Source organism: Populus euphratica, unplaced genomic scaffold, assembly GCF_000495115.2.
Source record: "Populus euphratica unplaced genomic scaffold, PopEup_1.0 scaffold114.1, whole genome shotgun sequence".
Classification (NCBI taxonomy): domain Eukaryota; kingdom Viridiplantae; phylum Streptophyta; class Magnoliopsida; order Malpighiales; family Salicaceae; genus Populus; species Populus euphratica.
Window position 1 is genome coordinate 295011 of NW_011499905.1, and position 22765 is coordinate 317775.

Sequence of the window (22765 nt, forward strand, 5' to 3'; positions counted from 1 at the left end):
TTTAATCTGAAAACCAAGATGTCTAAATGCATCACAAATGCCTCCTTTTATAAGCTAAAATTAATAACTATTGATTTGATGACTAATTAATGAGTGGGTGACCAACTCTTGACTTGGTGACAATCATTATCTTTTTGTTTGCCAAAAACATCATTGATAACGTTAGAATTTGGACTCACCTTACTATGAAAGTTCTAGAAAATTGTCTTAGCTTTCCAGGAAAAAACCATGGAGGTCATTTGAACTTTTAGAACTCGAGATATGGGCTGAACACTAAATAATGTCTGGGTTGTAGGACATATTCAGACTTTTACGTTGTAGTTAAGATTTAGACTTCCAAACAACGGAATGAAGTCTTGCCTTCATCATGAAAGTTTTAGGTTTATGTCTTAGTTTTTCATCTATATAAATCAGATTTAAATCTGAGATCTACAACTTTAGATATAACCCAATTACCGAACAGTGTTTCAGTTTGGACTGCACCAATATCTCTTTTCTAAGTTTGGCCATTTCCTTGTCCTTTCAATTTCAAAACTTCAACTCATCAATCAGTCCTTTTATTTATATGATAGACATGTATTTATGATGAATATTTACCATACATTAAAGGTATCTTATGATATCAGACTTGTATTATAAAACATGTTTTAGTTAAGGAGTCATTGATACTTAAAGTGCAAAATGATGACATAAAACCTTAATAAAAATGCACTTTTAAGTACTAATCATGATCCTAGACTAATAAAAACCCTTAAACATCATTTAAGCATATGAATTCCTTTTCTTTGGTAACCATGAAACTCACCCTTCATTATATGCCTTGAAAAGTTCATTCTTATTAAGCGAGTGGGAAAGACTGATAAGTAACGCTCTCAAAATATCAAAAACCATTTATGAGAGTCATGATGGAGTGAAAAAGTATTCGTATTTGTTCACATTGAGAAAATGAAAAGACAAGACTTCAAACAAGTATTTGATCTTTTTAAACCCAATACAAAATGAACCATCTCCTAAACTAATCACTATGATGAAATATCTTTCTTCAAACACTAATACAAGAAAAAATAAAGGACTAAAGTGAATTTGATGTATTTGGTCATCAAGCAATTGGAAGGGAAGAGATAAATTTTTTTGCTTATAAAACAGTGAAAGAATCTCACATAACAATGGGTAGAATAAAAACATAAAAATAAAAAGGAAACAAAAACTATTTCTCACATTCTCTTCCTACATACACCAAAAGATCCTTAGCCCCATTATACCTAAATCTAGTCATTAGCTACTCAAGAAAAAAAAAACACATCTATAGAATTATTTCCTTCATCTTCCTCTATGCCATTATCAACAAATACCAACCTCCATGCTACTACCAACAACTTCTCTTATGCCCCCCACACAAAGTTTCAATCTTGAAACCAAAGCTCGTCGTTGAAGATTGTTCTCTTTACAACCCCTTAATTTTTATTGTAAAGAGACCAAACCTAGAAACTCACACCTTTTCATCACAATGTTGACCTTAATCTTTTTCACCATAACTCAACTATCCTAAGTAGCCCTCCACTGTGCAAACCTCCACCTTATGGTGTTCTCCTCTCATTTATCCATTCGAAGTCACCATAAATCGACCTACTATCATCGTCAACCACATTCCTTTACTTGTAAGTACTAACTCCTTAACATCATAACAATCTCCACCAACAATAGATCTGATAATGCCAACTCTAGTAGTATCATCGTTATGAAAATCATTGCCAATGACTTTTCCTCTCTTTCCAACCATGAACTGATGGCCCATCAACAACCACCTGAATGACCCTCCCCACACACGATGCTCCATCTATGGTAGTAATGATAATAACCATTTGAAGAAAATATAATTATAGAGAAGCATATTTAAAAAAGGGAAAAGAAAGAAAAAGAACCAAAGTTTGTTATGTTTGTTTCTTGCTTTTAAAGGTTCCCCTTTGTCACACCATCGACATGGGAGTGAAGAGGATAAGAAAAGATATCTGATCTATGGCATCGTGTGCCTTTTAAGATGTCAAAGTGTCACTTGCACGCTTTGCTAGTGGCGGCGACACGTGAGACCCATGCATTGGCATTGTTTCGACAATCCTAAAATCTTCCAATGTGCTTCCTAAGTTTCTTGAAATCTCTCCAATTTTTTTCCAACACTTGAGAGGACCATTTTGTAAATTTTTGAATTTTTAACACATGTTTTAAATTATTATTAGAATTAGATTTTTTGATGGTTTGCAAACATGTGTAATTTTTTGATGTGTGAGTAATTAGTGAAAAAAAGGTGTGTGTCAGTGTTCGCATTTTATTTTACTTCGTGTTAAATAACTATTAAAAAAAGAAAAAAAATTTAATTAATCCAATGTTTTAATTGCATATGACAAAAAAAAAGATTTATGATTGTTGTATACGACTTGGTCCTTACAAAAATTGCATTTTATATATAAAAAAAGAGAAAAATATATATTTTAGCATTGTTTTAAATATTTTTTGTATTTCTTTGCATTTTTTATGGAATCTACAACAAGTTTTTTAAATTCTATAAGGATTTGGTTGATATTTTAATAATCTTTAGTTTTCTTCTTTTTTTATTTGTTTTAAAATTAATTGTCAATATTTAGTTATAAATGTTGGACCTATAAGTAAGCTGATATTTAAATAGCAAGAGTTCATTAGAAAATTCTCTAAATTTATTTAATGTTCACCAAATTTAATTAAGAGTATTTCTCACCATAATATACAAGTTTTTGAAAACACTTTCATAGATGGACCATTGGCTAAAAACTCATCAACATCCTTAAACCATATTCAAACCACACAATGCAGTTTACCTTAGGTAAAGTCTATTACCATAATCAGTCCCTTACCTTGAAGTTTCTGATAAGACTAGTCCATTCAAATCTCCTAGGTGGCGACTACTTGATCCCCCTACATCATGCGTGTACATGCAACATAAATTTTAAAATTAATATTTTAGAAAATTGATTTTTAAAAGATATGTTTTTATATTCTATTTAAGAAGTTATTGTATTAATCCTCTCTCTTTCTCTCTACACACACACATATAAAAGAACTTTATTTTTCATCCTTGAGGATTTTTACATTAATTCTTTAAAATTACTTTGATTTATAATTGGTCTTGGTGATTTCTTTTATGCGTGTATATAGGGATCTTAAGGTGTCAAGAAAATGTTCAATCGCTCTTGATTTGGTGAAATAAAATTCAATTTTATTTATTTAAAATAATTAGAGCTTTAAAGACCAAATTTAAAGCTTAAAGAAAAGTCCAATCCCTTTTTTTGCCTATATCAAGGACTAATTTGCATAGTTAGGGGGAAGTTCATGTTCTATTTTTAATTTTAGTCCCTCATTCTTCTATTTTTATTCAATTTTATCCCTTTATTTGGCTTTATTTGGGGATTTGACTTAATAGTTCATTTTGGTTTCCTTGGTAAATTTTCATAGTTAAGGGGAATTAGGGTTCTAAGTGAAAATTAGGGGAAAGGTAAATTATCTTGAAATTGGGACCTAGGATCGTTATAGGTTATGAAATGAATAAAATTATGATGAAATGATGATAAACAATTGGGGGATTGGTGGGTTTGGGTGGGTGACCATGTGTAGATGGGTGAATAGTGATTTTTCTAGCTAGTTTGTGTAAATTGTGTTATAAATGATTTGAATGATAATTATTTAGGTGTTTTGTGTTATTTTACATAATGATGATGAATTTGATGAATTGAGAATTTGGTGTAATTAAATAAATTATTAATCAAAAGAAAGAAAATGGTTACTAAGTAAGAAGAAAATTATATAAATTAGTAAGTCCATGTTTTCTGTTTTAGAGCTAGTAAAAATAATGATGGAAGTGTCAAATAAGTCATGTTTGTATTAGTATGAAAATTATATCAAATACGATATATGGTGTAGTCACAATATAAATGAACAAGGGTAGATAAAGATTAAAGTATGACGAAAGGTTTATACATGTTTTCATAACCATTATGAAGAATAATTAATAAGAAACTTATTCGGTAAAATTATATGTAAAGAATAACTAATTCTGTTAGGGAATGAAGTAAAATATTGATAAAGGAAAGTTAAATATAATAATGACTTTTATTTTGAGTCTGTTATGGATATTTCTAATCAATGAGAGAATTGATTCGCATGAGATACTTTGGTAGTTATGCCACAAACTCGAGCTAAAGTAGGAGCTTCTAACATAGGAGGTAAGTATTCCATACTTTTAATTTTGTTACATTATGTTAATATTGTTAATGTAGAAATTCAGTAATTTGTTCCAATATTACTATAAAAGTAAACAAATAAGTGAATTATAGAATAAAATGAGGTAAAGATACTTTGGCAGTTGTGCCACAAACCCGAGCTGGAGGAAAAGCTTCTAATATAACAGGTAGGTGCTCCACACTTTTAATTTTGTTACATTATGTTAATATTAATAATGTAGAAATTCAGTCATTTATTCTGATATTACTATGAAAGTATACAAATAAGTGAATTATAGAATAAAAAAAACAAATGAGTGAGAGACTTGATTAGCTATTTTAGATATTTAGATAATTAATGATATCAATGTGATATATTGATATCGACTTCTATTTAAAACTTGATTAGCTACTTTTGAAAGGAAGCTAATGATGTGAAAGGATTCTTAACATCAACATTAACAAAAAACATAAGTAAAATATTAAAGTGAAACATAATTAGCTATTCTAGTTATTTGGATAACTAATAATATTAACGAGTTACATTGATATCAACATTTTCATTTTAAACTTAATTAATTAGGGGGCTCATGATGTCAAAAGTTTTCTTGATATTAGCATGTCTAAATAATGAATTTATGATATTTGAAAATAAGTTGATTAGTTATCCAAGTTAGGTTAGGATAAATAATGTTATCAATGAGGTATATTGATGTTGACGTTAATTATTAGTTTTGATTAGTTGGCCTGGATAAGAAACACTAAACAATGCTGGTAATAGTACTACCACTAATAAAAAATTAGGGTGCAAAACTAAATACTAAGAGAGTATGAATTTTCAAAAGAAATAAGGTGGATTAGATATCAAGAAAAGTGTAATAATATAATTGCACTTGATTCAAAAACATTGATAAGAAATGATAAGTAAGGTTAGTTCATATTTTAAAATATTAAATAGTGATACAAATGTTGCATTTTCATAATAAGTATATTTATTTTACAGGCCTTATCATTTGCATTGAGTAATTTCTAGCTCATCATGTTTTGTTATTATAGATTAAGAATAAATATGTATCATTTTGAGATTAACAGTAATCTTACTTAATTATGTATTAATGACATTTGAGTTTTATTTTGATGCTTGATTTTGAAAATGCAAAATCATTTAATATGATGTTATTATGACTCTTATATGTATGTTTTAAATTTTATTCCTTCATAAATTATATTATGAATTACAATTACAGACATAAATATAAATGTTTGGTTAAAATGATGAGTATCAGTGATGTGTGGCGAGATTCAAAATGATTGGATTAGGATTGAGATTGTGTATAGAAGTGAATTTGAATATAACCTCTCGGTATAGAGTAAAGTATGCTAAAATCTTAGTGTTTTTTTAAAACAAAATCAGTGTGAATAAACATGAATTTATGACTTTATTTCAGATAAATTTAGATTGTTACAAATATAGGGACTGAGGTAAATATGAAGAAAAATAGGTCGACGTGTGTAACACTTATGACAGTGGGTGGGAGAACACCACCACATTCAACTGGCGGGTAAGGAGTCTCCAGGTGAAAGTGGATCGTTTAAGGCTAAATATCAACTTCCATGATGACGTTGGATGTGACACGTTGAGCTCTTCCAGTTGTGGTGGTGGAAAAGTGGTAATGTTGCTCTGATGACTCTTTTTTCTTTCTCTACCTCTTTTTTTTTTTTCTCAAGATTTGAGCCAGACTTATCAAAATTAAAAAGTATCCTGTTATTTTTTTATATCAAATTTAGTCCTATTTCATTGATTGTTATTTGTTTTTAAATTTATTTTTAATTGATTTTTTTTCAATTTCATTTTTTAGTGTTAGTTTTCATTTAATTTTTATATCAAATTTGAATCTTATTCTTTTTATTGTTTTTTTATTTTAGATCATTTTTAATTGATTTTTTTCAATTTCATCCCTTAGCATTTGGTCTCATTTTATTTTTATATTAAGTTTGGTCCTTATTCTTTTAATTTTTATTTTTTAGGTCTTTTTTACAATTGTTTTTTTTAGTTTCATCTTAAAAATTTAGGTTTGTTAGGATTGGGTTTTACAGGTTTAACCTGAATTCATTCATATTTTTTTTCATTGTATTTTTTTAAATTAATGTTTTTTAATTTTTTAATATTTAGTTGATTTGAAAATTGAATTTCATAGTTTTCTTTAATTTACCTTCTATAGGGCTATCCTAATATAATCAGGTTGTAGATTTACCAGATTGACTCTTGTGCATTCAGATTAATTTTTTATTTTTTTTAATTAATATTTTTTTTTATTTTTAATATTTAATTTACTAGTAATTCAACTTTTACTTTTTTATCCTTTATTTTTTATGAGGTTATATAGTTTTAATTTAATTTTTACTTTATTCTTAGATAAGTTTATATACACCTTTTAAAAATATTAAAATGACATGTTCTTATAATATTAGAAATTGTTTATTTTTTATGGTTAATCATTTTCATTTATTTTATTTTTTTCAGATTATTTACTATTAAAGTTTTTTTCAATCATATTAGAGATTATGAATCTGAGTAGAATTAATAACCAAGATCTTATTTTTTTTTTAAGAAAAAACCACTAACAACACCTAGCATTTGTTTTAACATTAAAAGAAAAAAACCTAACCAGCATCACACCTTCCTCCGATATAGTATTCGGGGCAATAATGACTAATGAGGGAAAGGTAACCCTCCCGTGGAGCACGCTTGACTTGGAGAATGTAGGACCGGCCACCGTGGACGATTATTATTATTTATTGAAAGAGTCAACTAAAAATAAGGCTTCTCATTTATAATTATTATTTTTTTTATTAATATATATGTCTGAATAATTTATTATATATCTTAACTAATCTTATATATTATAAAAGTAATATATAAATTTTTAATAATCTACAGAGAATTTAAATTTATGATTATTAAATTTTTTTTAAGATTTAGCAAATTAAACTACCTTTCAAAATTAATTATTATTTTTTAATTAATATAAATATCCAAATCAATTTATATATATATATTTCAACTAATCTCTTTAACATAAAATTAACAATAATATAAATTTTTAATATACCTAAAGTTTATACTAATAAGCCTAACCAATTAAACAGCACCCTTTCTTATTTTGTTGGAAGAGGAGGCAAAAGGTCGCCATGTCAAGGCGGGAGAGTACACTAAATTCTTCTCTGTATTTTCGTGGCAGTAATTGGGCCAACAGTCATCTCCTCCGCCTTTGACACGGCACCAGGCAAGTGACTGACTTTTAAGTCTTCACTCTCTTATTAAAGTCTCGGGGCAAGCACTCCTTCCTTCTTTCTTTCTGTACTGCTCTCTCAAGCTTGCATTCCTTTACTAATAGCAGATGATGCTGTTTGGAAGTGTGTAGAGTTGGTGGGTTTCTTTGCTTCAAGTAGCAGCAGGTTTGTGTCTTTTTTAACCTCTTTTTTCTTTTTCGTTTTTATCCACTTAGTTTTTAACTGGGTTTCAATAATTTAACGTAAAAGTTACTATAACCCTTTGCTGTTCTTGAATGACTCTGTATCAAAGTTGTTGATTTTGCTTCTTCAAAGTCAATTTTGGGTATTCTTGTTCTTGTTATGAGCTGTTTATCAAAAAACACCAATGTGTAAAGCTAGCTAATAAATTTATTAAGCGTTATGCTTTTCTGAGAACGTTTGGGAACGCGTGTTTTATAATCACACTTCCAAACAGAAACCATATTCAACTGGGATCTTTGAGTTGTAAGCTCACCACTCCTTGGTCTTATGGGTAAGAACTAAAGACAGTATGCTAGAAATTCTTTTGGCTAATGATGTTTTTCCACAACATTGAATCAGCTATCTGTGTAAAATGCTTGGTGAATCAGGATTTGAGGGGTAATTAGCTGCAGATTATCATTAGGATTGTCACTAGGTTGATTCAAGATTGAGTGACTTAATGAGAGTATAAAATTACTCAATAAGGTTGGCCATTATAATGAGATTAATATGGCTTGTTCAGAACACATTTGTGAACAAAAATAATCACTGAATGGCTCGATTGCTGAAAGTGTTTTCTTAGGTAGTGACGGGTTATTGTACAAGATAGAAAAGATGGAGATAAGAGAGACAAAGAAATAAAAAAAAAAGAGATGAAGGTAAAATTATATTTGACACTGAAGTATAAAATAAAGTGATTGTTTTGATTATAGTAAATAAGATAAAATAAAATATAAATTAGATTGCCTTACAGGTTTACCAAAACCTGAATTGGTTGAGGTTTAAAAAAAATAGTGGAAGGATCTAGTTAAAAACTCAGGTCGACCCATGATTTGAGATTAAACATGAATCAAAAACCCGTTGATTTGTTTTTTAATTTTTTTTTTTGCCAAAATATGGGTGCTTCAAATATTTTTAAAATTTTTTTTTGGGTCAACCCGGGTTGATTCTCATGGCTCATGATCTAAGCCTTGTCTTGGGCTAACTCTTGATTTGAGTTTTAAAATAATAATAATAATTATTTTTATTGATACATTGAATCAGGTCATTCCAGGTTGACCTTTGAGACCTGTGACCCAGCTTAACCCCTGAGTTAAGTTTTAAAACTATAATGATAATTATTTTTACTCACATGTTAACCCAAGTTAACCTTGGTTGACTCTAGCGACCTATGACTCGACCTTGTCTCGGGTCAACCCTTGAGTCAAATTTTAAAACTTTGATGATAATCACTTTTAATTTTGCGTTGACTCGTGTTAACTCAGGTTGACCCTCCTGACCTTTGACTTGGACCTTATCTCGGGTTAACCTCCAAATCGAGTTATAAAACTATGATAATAATATTTTTATTCATACATTGACTCAAGTCAACCCGAGTTGACCCTCTCAACTCATGACTTTGGCGTTGCCTCGGGTCGTTTTTTGAGTTGGGTTTTAAACTTTGGTAATAATTACTTTTATCCTTACATTGACTCAGGTCAACCTGGGCTGACCCTCCCAACTCATGACTAGAGCTTTGCTCCATATCAACCCTTAAGTTAAGTTTTAAAATTACAATAATAATAACTTTTATTCATACATGTCTTAGTTAAACAATTTTGAAATTGAGAGTTTTTTACGATGATATTTTAAAAATAAAAAATAAAAAATATTGTTTTGGAAGATATGTCCTCTTTGTATCTCCGGTACAAAAATTCTCTCCAAAATTGTTACAAGAAATATTTTATTTCATGTCTTTATCTCTATCTTGTCAACTAAATACATTTATTTTTGTTTTAAAACAGTAACCAAACACTGTCTTAAGATAGGTTGCTAGCCGGTATAAATCATTAAGTACAGAAAGTGCTAACATTTGCATTAAGATGTAGATTCCGTTGGCAGTCTTTGATCCATCAAGTACTAGCAGCTAGAACCACTGAAATCTGGTCAGTACTAGATTGCTTAATTGTATCCGTTTGAGCTTGAATTCAGTGAGCATTAAAGGTTATAAGCATGGGAACTAAGCTAACTAGAATTCTTCTGCTGTAATGTATTGGGCCTGAATGAGTTGTTTTTATGCATTTTTTGAATCATTGCTATCATTGGACCAATTGATGTTTCACCTGCATTTCTGACTTTTCTTCTCCCACATTTTGGGTACCCGTTCTTGTTAATCAAAATAATTTAGTGTGATTCTTCATTGAATTTTCATTTTGTAATTACACACGCATTTATGTGTATTGAATATTGACTTCATTTTCTGTTCCTTGTGTAGGTCCTGTTAATAAGAAATGGCTAACCACAACAAAGATGATATTCCAATGCTGTCAGACACACATCCAAAGTCAGTGGATGAAAATGTGGATTCTCGATTTCAGCCATTTCTTTCCAGGACTCGAAGTGCATCAACTTCCATTCCTTTGGATTCCATGGAGTCCTATGGTTCTGAAACCAACATTGTTGGCTTTACTGGTCCACTGCGTAGTGCAAGAAAAGCTCCACTGGTACAGATGAGCGGTCCATTATATATCAACCGCAACACTGAAAACTTGTTTCTGGCAAAACATGGTGTAACAACTCGCAAAAAGGTGGATTCCAAGCCAGAAAAATATCCATCTCTTAATGGAAGGGATAAGAATGACTGGGATGACAACTATACTGCTACAAATGCCCATTTAATGAGGTCTGGGCAACTAGGCATGTGCAATGATCCTTACTGCACAACATGCCCATTGTATTACCATTCTCCAGCTTCACAGAAAAGACATGCAAAAACTTCTAGTATATTTGATTCCAAGGTATGATTTTGTTCTAATATGAAAAACCTTATAACTCCTGGAATTTCTGCCATGTTATTCTGGATTTTTACTGCTGCTACATTTTGCCCTCAATTCTATGAACATGGGGAACCAGTTTCTCTTTGGATTCAGGATTTAGACTTCAGCTTTAAGTGCCTATTTTGTGAAAAATACTTTTACTTGGTTACTTTGGTTGGATATTTTTATCATGTATCCACGATTTTCCTCATCACTAGTTTGGTTTCATGATGATCTCTGTTATTATTGACCTAGTCAGTATAGCTCATCAACATAGTTGATTGCTCATTTTCTGAGATTGGAACACCCTAGTAATATTTTTGTGGACCTTTCTACCGTAATAATGGGGGTACTGAAACATTTAAATGAATTTTATTTCTGCGCTTGCTAGCTTTATTTATAGAAGTGGAGTTTTTTGTGCATTTAAAAACTGGATTAATCACTCAAATTGTCCTTGTATAATAAAGAAATTCTACAATTTATCCTTATATCTCTAATTGAGTCTATTTAATACTTGAATATACATTAAGTTTCTAATATATCCTTCTAACAAGATTTTTAGGCCAACTATCAAAATTATTCACGTAGTTTGCTTATGATTATTTTTTATTTCCAAAATTCCCTTACAAGAAGACTTTCATGTGCAGATCATGTGATTAATTCCAATGGTTTAGTCTGAAAAACTTGCCAAAAAAATAGATTAGAAATTTAATGTATTTTCAAGGATAAAATTGACTCAATTTGATATACCAGGACAAATTGGAGAATTACCCTATTATATAAAGATAGAGTGAACCATTAATCCATAAAAAATTCACTATGCTCATCCAATATGACTGGAATTTTTTGATAATCTTAGTACAATATTTTGCTTTTGAAAAAGCACAAGTACATTGTTCTTGAAAGTGACAAGTAGTTGCTCAATAGGATAAAGCATAAAAATCTTGCAAATGACTTCTCATTTCATTGACATGCTATCGCAAACTGGTTGTACTTGGTGAAAAGATGAAATATTTTGAATTCATGACGTGATGAATCTCACAAGTCGAAATACAAGTTGTAATTATGGTGACTGGTCTGGACTCTTGATGCTGTTCTTGTTGGTGATGATAGAGCGGCATTTGAGGAAAGGGATTATGATAAATGTTTTGATGTCTTCATGAAGGAAAAGGTGGTGCTAGTTTTGTCTGCAGTATGTTTGTGGTGGTAATAGAGGCTGTAAAGATCAAAGGAGTGTTGGTGTTATTCTTTATGGTCAGAAAGTGTTGCATGTCATCAGATATTGTGTCTCGGTTTCCTCTTATTTTGAACCATCCAATTGAAAAAAAAAAATGTTATATTGAAGAGTGTCTTTTAGTTTGTATAGTTAGGTATTGGTTGTAGGAGTAATATATGTGTATTTATTTGAGGGCAGGGACTTTTGTGGGCTCTGGTTGCGTATGCTTTCTGGGTACTGAACCTCATAACTGTTAATGAAACTATTAATGATGATTCACATGGGACATGGTTTGTTGGTCAGGGAGTTGGGGCTTTGAGTTTCGTATTCTCTTTTTGATATTGGAATTGAAATATTTTATCTTTATGATCATCTTAAATTCTTTTGTTAGTGTTCTTTTGTTGATATAGCCTACTGTTATGGAACCTGTTAAATTCTTAATTTCTTTTGGAATGCTCACTTTCATTGATCGTTTGCAAAACTCTCACTAGTAATCAGTTAAATTCTCCAACGGAAGAACTCATAAAAGCTCAAGGTTGGATCTTGACACTCTGTTTGTTGGTTTTGAGGACTACAACATGATGGTAGGGGAAAATTGGTGTTCAAGTTGAAGGAATTTGGAGGAAGAAGAAAAACTAGTTCATTTTTTGACTTTTCAATGTTGTAGATTCATTATGTTTTTGAGGACCTAATATGATAATTGGTTAAGAGAATCGGTTTTTTTTTTTTTTTTAAAAAAAAAAGGGATTTTGACAGCTTATATGCATATGGTGAAGATGATGGATTGGTGCATTGACAAAATTTGATCATTGGTTTTCATCTCTAAAGTCCCTAATTTGATTTGTTTTTATTTAGTAAATTTCTTATGCCATTGTTAACTTGGTAAACTAGACAAACCATTTTTTTTCAAGTTGGTTTGTAAGGACTTTATGGAGGGGTTAGTTGGCTTCAGACAAGATCAAGAAGCAGTGTTTGACTGTTTTCCTTGTGGGAGAAAGCATGGGTGAAAAACGCTGTGCACACTCTTTACTCTCATTTTTCCATAGTGACATGAGCTCAAGTAAAAATATAATCAACGATATGTACCAGACAAAAAAAAAAAAAACATTCCAACTGCCTGAGAATTGTTTATCTTTTCTAATTTTAAAAGTAGGAAACCGTATCCAGTATCCTGTGAATGGGCTTATATTCTCATTTGTAATATTACAGTCCGTTGAACCTTTACTCGATCATTGCTTTATTTATAATTATTGCTGCCATATCTTTGTTATTACGAATTATGATAATTTTGTGGGCCTTCTTCAATGTGTTCATTCAACTTTTTGTGCTTCTTGCAGTTTCATAGTGTTCTCTCTGGAGATGCTAAAGGTTGGGCAAGGAGATTCAATAATGCTATAAACTTGTATATTCCTGGAGTTATGAATCCTCATACTAAAGTTGTTCAGGAGTGGAACAAATTTTTTGTCCTTTCTTGCTTGGGGGCAATTTTTGTTGACCCCTTGTTTTTCATCTTGCTGTCGGTGAAACAGGTGTTGTTGATTTGTTTATATTTCCAGAATTTATAATTGGAGTTGCATTAAAATTGTGAAGTTATTGGATTGTGCATTTACATATAGCTCAGTAATCATGGTTTTAGTAACTTTTATGCAGGTTTGTGCAATGTATTATGCAGATATTTTTTTTTGAATTTCTTTTTTCCTGCAAGGATATGAGATTTTTCTTCACATCCTATTGAGTTTTGCATTCAGATTCGATGTTTTAGGGCTTTTAATTGACTGTGTTCTAATCGTGGATATTCTATTGCTGAGAGGTTCCATGATAAGGTCTTTTTGCTGCTTGTGATTTCATGTGGATTATATAGAACTCCCACATTCCACACATACTGGTCAGGGCGAACTCTCATAATAATGCTCAAAGCTGCTGTTATTGTTTAGACACTTTATCTGTTTTTAGGTTCAATGCTTTGTTATTGAGGCACTTTATATAATATTCTCCTCTGTTCATTACTTCATGCTGTATTGTTTTTGGTTTGACATGATTTTCTTGTCTGGGTGCAGGAAGAAAAGTGCATAGTTATTAATTGGGGAATGACTAAAGCAGTTGTGTTTTTAAGGTGCTTGACTGATGCCATCTTCTTACTGAACATACTTCTTCAGGTACAAAGCTGGGTTTTATTAGGAGAAAAAAACTCCTAATAAAAATGATGAGCTTGTATTTGTGTTCTTCTAATTAGTTCAGTATGATTGTCAAATTCCAGTGCCTTTGTCTTGAGATATTGTAAAACCCAGCTTTGACCATGTACAAAAACTGTTTTAACTAGCTAATTAATCCATTGATATTCTCTTCATTTATTTTCTGCAGTTTAGGTTAGCTTATGTAGCTCCTGAATCTAGAGTGGTTGGCGCTGGAGAATTAGTTGACCATCCAAAGAAAATTGCTAAGCACTATCTCCGAGGATGTTTTTTTATTGACTTATTTGTGGTATTACCACTTCCACAGGTATGTTATTCATTCTTTGTCTAGCATATCCTTCTTCTGGGATTGGTGTCGAGTCTGTTGTGAGAGGTTCTTAAAAGAAAAGGCTGTTAAGGCATTGTAACTATCCACCTTCAGAAATTTGCTTAAAAATCTACATGTTGCATCTATATTCTTATGTTTGAATAGTTAGTTATCCAATTATCAGTGTTCTGAACCTAGCTGAGGATGTGAAAATTAATTACATGTCATTATGTAATTTCAATCCTGGTGAGCACAAGGATGTCTCTGGGCCTTATACCCAAGTTAGTTCAAGCAAGTCTGAATCTGATTGCATGATATGTGGAGGATAAATAATGTCCACAATTGGAAATCAAGTCTTGCAAGAACCTGAAAATGGTAGGGGTAGATAATGAATCAACAAAAGTGAAGTGTCCAGTGCTGCAGCCTCTAATATGTCATGAGCAATGCCATGACAGTGATTTTCCGAACACTCTCCAAATCTCATTGTCAGTCATATATATGCATCTCAGGTTCCACAAATGGAGATATGTGCGTCTATCTTGCCAAGATTGAGATTTGAAGAGCATGTGGACAATCACTTTCAAAGTGACTATCCATAGTGTTACTCAATGTGCATTTACATCCCTGATAAAAAAAAGAACAAATATCTATCTCTCTTCAGAAAGTTAAATCAGGATAAGTAAATTAATGAATTTAAAATGAACAGAAGGCAATATGATCGTGAGGAATGGTGCAAGATGGATCAATATTGCCCAACTAGTTTGGGTTGAGGCTTTGTTTTCGTCATCGTCGTTGTTGTATGTGAATAGAAAGAAATTACTTTGAAAATGGTTTGCATTATTGATAAACTTCTAGTGTTTTGAGTAGAACTAGACAAACTTTAAAGTAATTATTTAAGGAAAGCATTCGTAGTTAACTGGCAATTAACAAGAAAAAGGTTAGAAGATTTATGTGAAGAGAGTTTCTACACTTGACGCGACCCTTCTGCCTTTGTAGCAGTACACCGTACATAGGCCAAAAGTTATCCTACCTCGCCTCAGTTGCTTTAAATTGAAAGGAAAAGATCCTTAAAGTCCTCCCCATTCCATTTACCAAACAACAGCAACAAATATAGGATACCTCCAAAGAAACATGCAATCCTTGTTCAGTGAGCCTTTGCTTTACAATTACAGTTAACTAGAGTGACTAGCTGGAGATAGATGGAAGTTTTAATTATTCTGAATTTCTTGTCACATGCTGAAAATGAAATAACTTGTGATTGCTTGGAATATAAACTGTAATCTTCTAGTATTTGGATAATTGTGTCTAATATAATTTGTAATCTTTCTATTATTTGATTATTTGTGTCTAACATAAATATTAAACCTGCATCTGATACCATATTCTTGGTAATCATGTGCAGATCACTTTGTTTTTACTACTCCTACCAAAAGGATTGGATTCCTTTGGAGCAAACTATGCCAAGAATATTTTACAGGCAGTGATTCTTGTCCAGTACATTCCAAGGTTGTTTAGGTTTATTCCTCTTCTCATTGGTCCAAATGGCTTCATATTTGAGACGGCTTTGGCAAACTTCTTTATAAATCTTTTCACCTTTGTGTTGTCTGGCCATATCATTGGATTGTGTTGGTATCTCTTTGGCTTGCAGGTGAGTAGAAGTCATTATGTGTTTAAATATGCTGGCAGAGCTTCTTTTTTTCTTTTTCTTTTTCTACATTTTTCTTGCCATTTGAATATCCAAAAACTTTTATAAATATTGTTACTATTCCAGATTTCATTATTAGAGATACATAGAGTGGATGAACTGTTAATGATACTTTTTTTCACTAGTTTCACCCTTTCCTATTAAAGAAGTGAAGTCATAATGCAATCTCAAGTTTGTAACCTCTGAAGCAATGAAATAATTCATCGTTCTGTTTTTTATTTGAATTATAATATAATGAAATCATAATTGTTTTCAAATAAAGTATATTAAACTAGTTTCAAAATCAAGACCTGAGCATCATTCCTTCCAAGTTTCTCATGCTGCTGTCATTGCTCAGATTTGAAGTCTATTTTTATAATGATTTTAAGACTTGTTTCATACATTTTCTATCACGTATCTTTACTCATCTGCATATATCCTTCCTATATATCAGCATGTTTTGGTGTGCAATTATTTAATGACTGAATTTCTTAAAATTCCTACATGGAAGGTTTAGCTATTGAGCAGTATTTGTGCTCTCAAAGTCAATAAAACAAACTCCTAGTTATTTTTTGGTTTACTTGTATGGCACTTATTTTATCTTCGTATGTTGTCCTGGCATGGTTCGTTTGCTGTCTTCTTGTATTAGCCTGGCATGGGATGCTTAGTTTGCTTTCTTTGGCATATTGCTTGCTTTCTCCTTTTTGTTAATTAAGAGAATTCTACAACTATTTTCATATTACAATGTATCAGTGATGGTACTCAAACGATTCTCCTACTCTTTTAACAGAGGTTAATTCAATGTCTTCATCATGCCTGCGGTAATTCTAGTTATAAAAATGACTGCATGAAGTTTATAGATAGTGGTGGACACGAGAAACATGGGTCTGATACAAGCTGGGATAACTGGAAAGAAAATGCTAATGCCAGTGCTTGTTTTACGTTGGATGGTTATGGAATCTTTGCCCATGCAGTCAATCTCACTGGGGAGAATATCATCATCAGATACATATATTCATTAGTTTGGGGAATCCAGGTATGTAATCAATGGCATCTTTTGTACACTGTTCTTTGATTTTCTTCTATCTATTATTAGTTAACTGGAAATTTTCTCAAAAGTAAGGCGTGCAAACTTGCCACTTGAAGTTGTGTTTACCAAGATGGTATTGCTTCTAAGAATATTGTCTTTAATCGTCATGGTTTTATTCTTAGGTAATAACTTAGCCATTGTCCATTTTTTGTTTGATGGGTAATTGATCACTTTGGTGCACTTATTACCAAACCTAATCTAACTGTGGCTTTTAATGTTGTACAGAATTTCTGTATCACTGCAGAAAACTTTCCTTTGATTTTATCTAGTTAATATTTTCCATTGGATCATAGTTTTAATGGTTGACTTGCTAATTGTTCATCTGGTTCAATTTTACTGAATTTGGGTTGTTTAGTATTCCACTCTTAATTCGATTCCACAATCATCCAGTCACTGTCATCTTTAAATCATAAAAAAATGAAGTTCATGGCTGCAACAACAGAATCTTGTTGGCAAGATTGGTGAATGTGCTTTTTTATCATGGCCTATGTTCCTAGCAAAACTCACACCTCCTAAAAATCATGGAAAGCCCATTACTTTATTTTTTTTTAAAAAAAGATAAAATGTTATTGAACCTATTAAAATCCACAATCCAGGTCATGGGTTTGATGGATTAATCCGGGTTGACCGAAATCGATAGTATATATTATCATTTCAATGTTAAAAAAAAATTTAGCTTTAATTTTTTTTAAAAGTAAAACCTTTTTTTACTAGTTGTTCAGGTTGCTTTTAAACTCATGTGTGTGGCTTTTATTTTTACGTTATTTTTTTGTCTTTTGATTTTTTTTGTTTTATCTTTGAATCTGTCAAATTAACCGGGTTGCAACTCCTACATGATATAATTGGAAGCCTAGACCTAGCATGGACTCAAGTCACGAGTTTATAAATTTGACTTGTTGGATTATGTTTAATGATAATGTCAAAAAAATCATTGTAGCTTGGATATTCTTTTTTTAGTTCAACCCGCAGCTTATAATTAATCTAGTGCTCTCTATATTTCTTGTTAGCACAATCCTATATTTTCTGATTATTTTGTGAAGCAAATTAGCACTCTTGCTGGAAACCAAATACCGAGTTATAACTCAGTGGAAATCCTCTTTACCATGGCGATAATTGGAATCGGTCTCTTGCTCTTTGCTTTTCTCATAGGAAATATGCAAAACTTTCTTCAGGCTCTCGGTAGGAGGTATGATTTATTGTTGAAATTTTCTTCTTAAATATCTTGCAATTGCCCTTTGTTAGGATGTATGGGATGTGATTTTTTATTTTATTTTTTTTATTCTTCAAGGGAGGGGGGTTGAATGTTTGTTGGTCAAATCTTTATTCTTATAAATCCATTTCAATAGTGTTCTTTTTTGCAAGCATGGATGGTCTCGGTCAAAATAGAATAGGTATGTTAAATGGTGCTTTTAGTGAGGAAGAATATACTCGTAAGTACTTGCAGTCCTCCATGTTTTTTCAATAACGTATTCTAGTAGGCTACTCTTTGATATCACATCACATCAAGTTCAGTTGTTGAATCAATTAAAGAATACACCAATTTGGTACTCAACACAGTTAATCTTCATGAATGTGAGTTCAATATTTTAATTTAGATCTCTGAAGATGAAAGTGATACGTGAGAAATGAGATCAGAAGGATATTATGATTGCACCTTCAGAAGAAAATGTTGTAAACATGTTTGTAACTTTTGATATGGTGCCATTATGATGCAATTCATGTTTAACCATTTAGTTTTTGATTCCTAATTTGTTATGTGCAAGTACACTAGAATTTCATTTGTTTGACTAATCATTACTTGACAAATATTTATTGTTCTCTCTTCTAGGAGGGTAGAAATGTCACTAAGGCAACGTGATGTTGATCAATGGATGAGACATCGACACTTGCCGATAGAACTAAGAAGGTGTGCTATTAATTTTAACTTCCCATCTCTTTTTCTCTCTCTATATGTCTTTTTTTCTTTTTTTGTAATCCTCTCTCCATCTCTCCATAACACTAACACACTTCTATCATATATTCTTAACTTGAAGGATTAGTGTTGAAATTTCATGCAATTCAATATATTTTCACTATTAATTTTAACTTCCCATCTCTCTTTCTCTCTCTATATGTCTTTTTTTCTTTTTTTGTAATCCTCTCTCCATCTCTCCATAACATTAACACACTTCTATCATATATTCTTGACTTGAGGGATTAGTGTTGAAATTTCATGCGATTTTGCGAGTTAATAACTTAACTATCAATAGTCAAGTGATAAGGAGTTAACTAGGAGAAGATGACATCCCTAGTTCGAATACTATCACTTTCATTTTCTAACCCGCATATAAGTATGCAATTAACTAGGTACCTTGAGTTGATGAGCTCTTTTTCATGGATTGACTCTTAGATTTGATCATCCACTTGTGGGTTGTAAGGTTATACGGTTGAAAGTGCATAATGAGTGAAACTTGTTAGCAATATCATTAATTATTAGGTAGTACAAATATTAAACTATTGAAAAGATATTGGTAAATCCTTGTCTAGTCCATTCAAGATCTTAATCCATTCAATTTGAAGAAAAGATCACATAATTTTTTTTTGTTAGAACAAAGATCCTTTTTTTATGTGAAAAAAAAATTCATGTGTTATATTTTTTGAAGGCTTCTTTTCTCATCAAAAGAAAATGTGTTTTATAACTAATGGAAATTATACAACTTTTCACTCCACAACCTTTCAGGAAAAATAACTAAGATGGTTAATAGAATTTATTTATACAAAAAAAGAAGAAGCTAAAGCTAAAGGGATTTTCACTATGCACATATATATACATTTCACTATTCATTACAATAGTGTAATTTTTTTTTTAAAAGCATAATAAGATGATTACATTGCCCTTGAAGACAATTTTTGAAGCTAGTATATAAGGGTTTTTTTGTCTTACTTTTTAAAATATAGTAAAATGATAAGATGACTAGGGAGATTTTTTTATTTTTTTTCTTCTTTTCTCTTTTCCTTTGAAAATTTTTAGAGTTGTCCTTTTCGTTATTAATATTTCAACTTAAATCTTTTTTTTTAATTTTTTTTCTTGATCTTTATGTAAAAGATTTATTCATTTTTAATTTTATCCTTCTATTTCAATTTATGAAATATTACTTCTTCTTTTTTTTTTTTCAATTTGGTCATTAGTCTTTTGATTTCTATTTTTTTGACCTTTTTGTACAATTTTTATTGGTTTTTAATTTCATCATTCAATCCAAATTTATTGTATATATTTTTTTCAGTTTGGTCTTCATTCCTTTGGTTTTCCTTGTCCTTTTTTCATAATTATTTTTCTTTTTAATATCACCCTTCAAAAAAAAAAATTTAGTTGCCCTTTAATTTGTTTTTTATTTCGATTTTTATCTTGATTTTTTTATTTGTTATTTTTTGTTTAGGATCTTTTTGCATGATTGATTTGTTTTTTTAATTTAACACTTCAACGTTTGATTTGTTGTGGATTAAGCTTTATGGTTTTTCTATGTATGATGCTTTTGGTCTAATGACTCAAGTTATAAATTTAAAAAGTTAATGCGAATTGATATATTTTTTTTACTTGTTTCTTTTTCTATTTCATCGCTTGACATTAGTGTTTTATATATATATATATATAATATATATATATAAAGATGACTTTATGGTTTTTTTTCTTGTTTTTTTTTTCTATTGGGATCTCTGTCTAAGACCTAAGCCGTGGATTTGGTAGATTGACCCGAGTTGAATTACATTTTATTATTCAAGTTACATATTTATCATGCCAATTCAGATTGATTCAAGTTAATTTTTTCCCTTTTTTTTTAATCTAATTTCATTATTCCATCCTATTGGAAAAAAGTTTTTTCCTAGGTTATCATGTCGTTTTTTTTTTATTTTTGTTTATTTTTTATCTAATTAAAATAAAACCAGATTATTTGATCAGTCAATGTTATAACCCGAGTAGTAGATTTTTCTTCTTTCTTTAAAATATGCTTACGACACCTCAACATATATTTTGATGAAAAAAAGATAATAAAGCCCTATAGCGTGGTGCGAGCCCCCATCTATTTTATTATCTAAATATGAAATGAAAAATGGACCATAAAAATAACATTTTCATTTAAAATTAAAATGTAACTAACATTCTTCAACTTGGCTCATTCAACATTTAATATGTATTGATTTAATGTTGGTATATCCTTAAAATTCTTCCATGGATACAATGTCTTTTGTATCCAAGCAAAAGAGTTTAAATTGAATGAATTGTAACGATAAATCTTTGGAGCAAGCGTTACCTTCCATGCATTACAATTTCATGTATTACAATGCAACTCTTTTTTGAATGAAAACCATATATTGTACGTATCTTTATAACTGAACTTTCAAATATTCATTCAGAGTCACAAATAATATTCAAATAAGCATTCTTATTCTCTAAACTTCATGCGTAGCCAAATAAGAGAATATAAATATAAAAGTAATGGAGATTTTTAAATTGATAAGATACGATACAAAGACAAAGTATCTCAATTGTACAAAAACTACATAATAGAACTGAGTCTTGTATGCTTGACATGTCTCTTATAAGAAGTATGTGATAAAATTTTTTGTTAATAGATTAGCAATCATCAATCTAGTATTGATGTGTTCAATAACCATTTTGTTTACTTTGACATGTTTTCGAATAGCTAGATACTCAATGTCGATGTGCTCGCTATGACTTCTGCTTTTATTATTCTTGGTCAAAAACACTACAGCAGAACTATGTAATAAATCTTCAATGGCTTGGGAATTGTTTTAACAACTTTAAGCCTCAAAATAAAACTTCTACACCATATAGCTTGTGATGCCATTTTAAAGCATGATACAAACTCTGCCTTAGTGATAGAAGTAACAACCAAATATTATTTTGCACTTCTCTAAGAAATGACCCCTCCTATTAATAAGAAGACATCCTAATGTCGACTTTCTTAAGTCTAGGTAGCCAACAAAGTTAAAATTTGAATATCCAATCACTTCTAGATGATCAAATCACTTATATATAAGTTTGTAGTCCTTGGTCTCTAGAAAGTATTACATGACTTTTTTTTAGCTTTCTAATGATCCCAACTTGGGTTACTTTGATGTTTGCCCAACATTCCAACTACATATGTAATGTTAGGTCTTATGCAAACTTAACATGCATTAAACTTCTAATTGCAAAAGCATATGAAATGTACTATATTTGTTCCGTCTCCATATCATTTCTTGGATTTGATTCAATCTAAACATGTCACCTTTGACAATAACCTTATTAAGATTTCTCTCTAAAACTTTCATATGAAATTTCTCTAAAACTTTTTTGATGAAGGCTTATTAAGACACTTCTAATGTCCATCGGGATTTGTCTCTTTAAAGCTGTATGCCTATGATATAAGAAGTTTTTCCTTTATGTTTTCATATCAAATTCCATCAAGAGAAATTGTTTAATCTTAAATCACTTGAAGCAAGTAGAATATTGACACGACCAAAAGATTTATATCTTTTCCCAAGTACAGGAGCGTCGAAGTAATAAATAACCCGGCAAAATTTGTTATCACTTTTGACAAAAGATCCATAACAACATTTTCGACTTGTTTTTCATCTATGATTTCTTCCTAAGAATAAATGATTTGCAAATCTTCAGATTTATCTAACTCATTTTTACTTAAAGTAGATTCAAGTTGATCATAAACTAATTCCTCA

At 30.6% G+C, this 22765-nt stretch overlaps 1 protein-coding gene across 1 annotated transcript in view; it reads left to right on the forward strand.

Annotated features, from left to right (window-relative positions):
- The first annotated feature begins 7453 nt into the window (after positions 1–7453).
- LOC105133309 (probable cyclic nucleotide-gated ion channel 20, chloroplastic) overlaps positions 7454–22765 on the forward strand; it is an 18595-nt gene continuing 3283 nt past the window's right edge. Inside the window, exons 1-9 of the mRNA XM_011037249.1 lie at positions 7454–7706; positions 10018–10540; positions 13112–13303; positions 13832–13930; positions 14136–14273; positions 15676–15921; positions 16748–16993; positions 18088–18233; positions 18876–18953. Coding sequence (XP_011035551.1) covers positions 10034–10540; positions 13112–13303; positions 13832–13930; positions 14136–14273; positions 15676–15921; positions 16748–16993; positions 18088–18233; positions 18876–18953 — 1652 coding nt within the window. The 5' untranslated portion in view covers positions 7454–7706; positions 10018–10033. The remainder of the gene's footprint in view (positions 7707–10017; positions 10541–13111; positions 13304–13831; positions 13931–14135; positions 14274–15675; positions 15922–16747; positions 16994–18087; positions 18234–18875; positions 18954–22765) is intronic.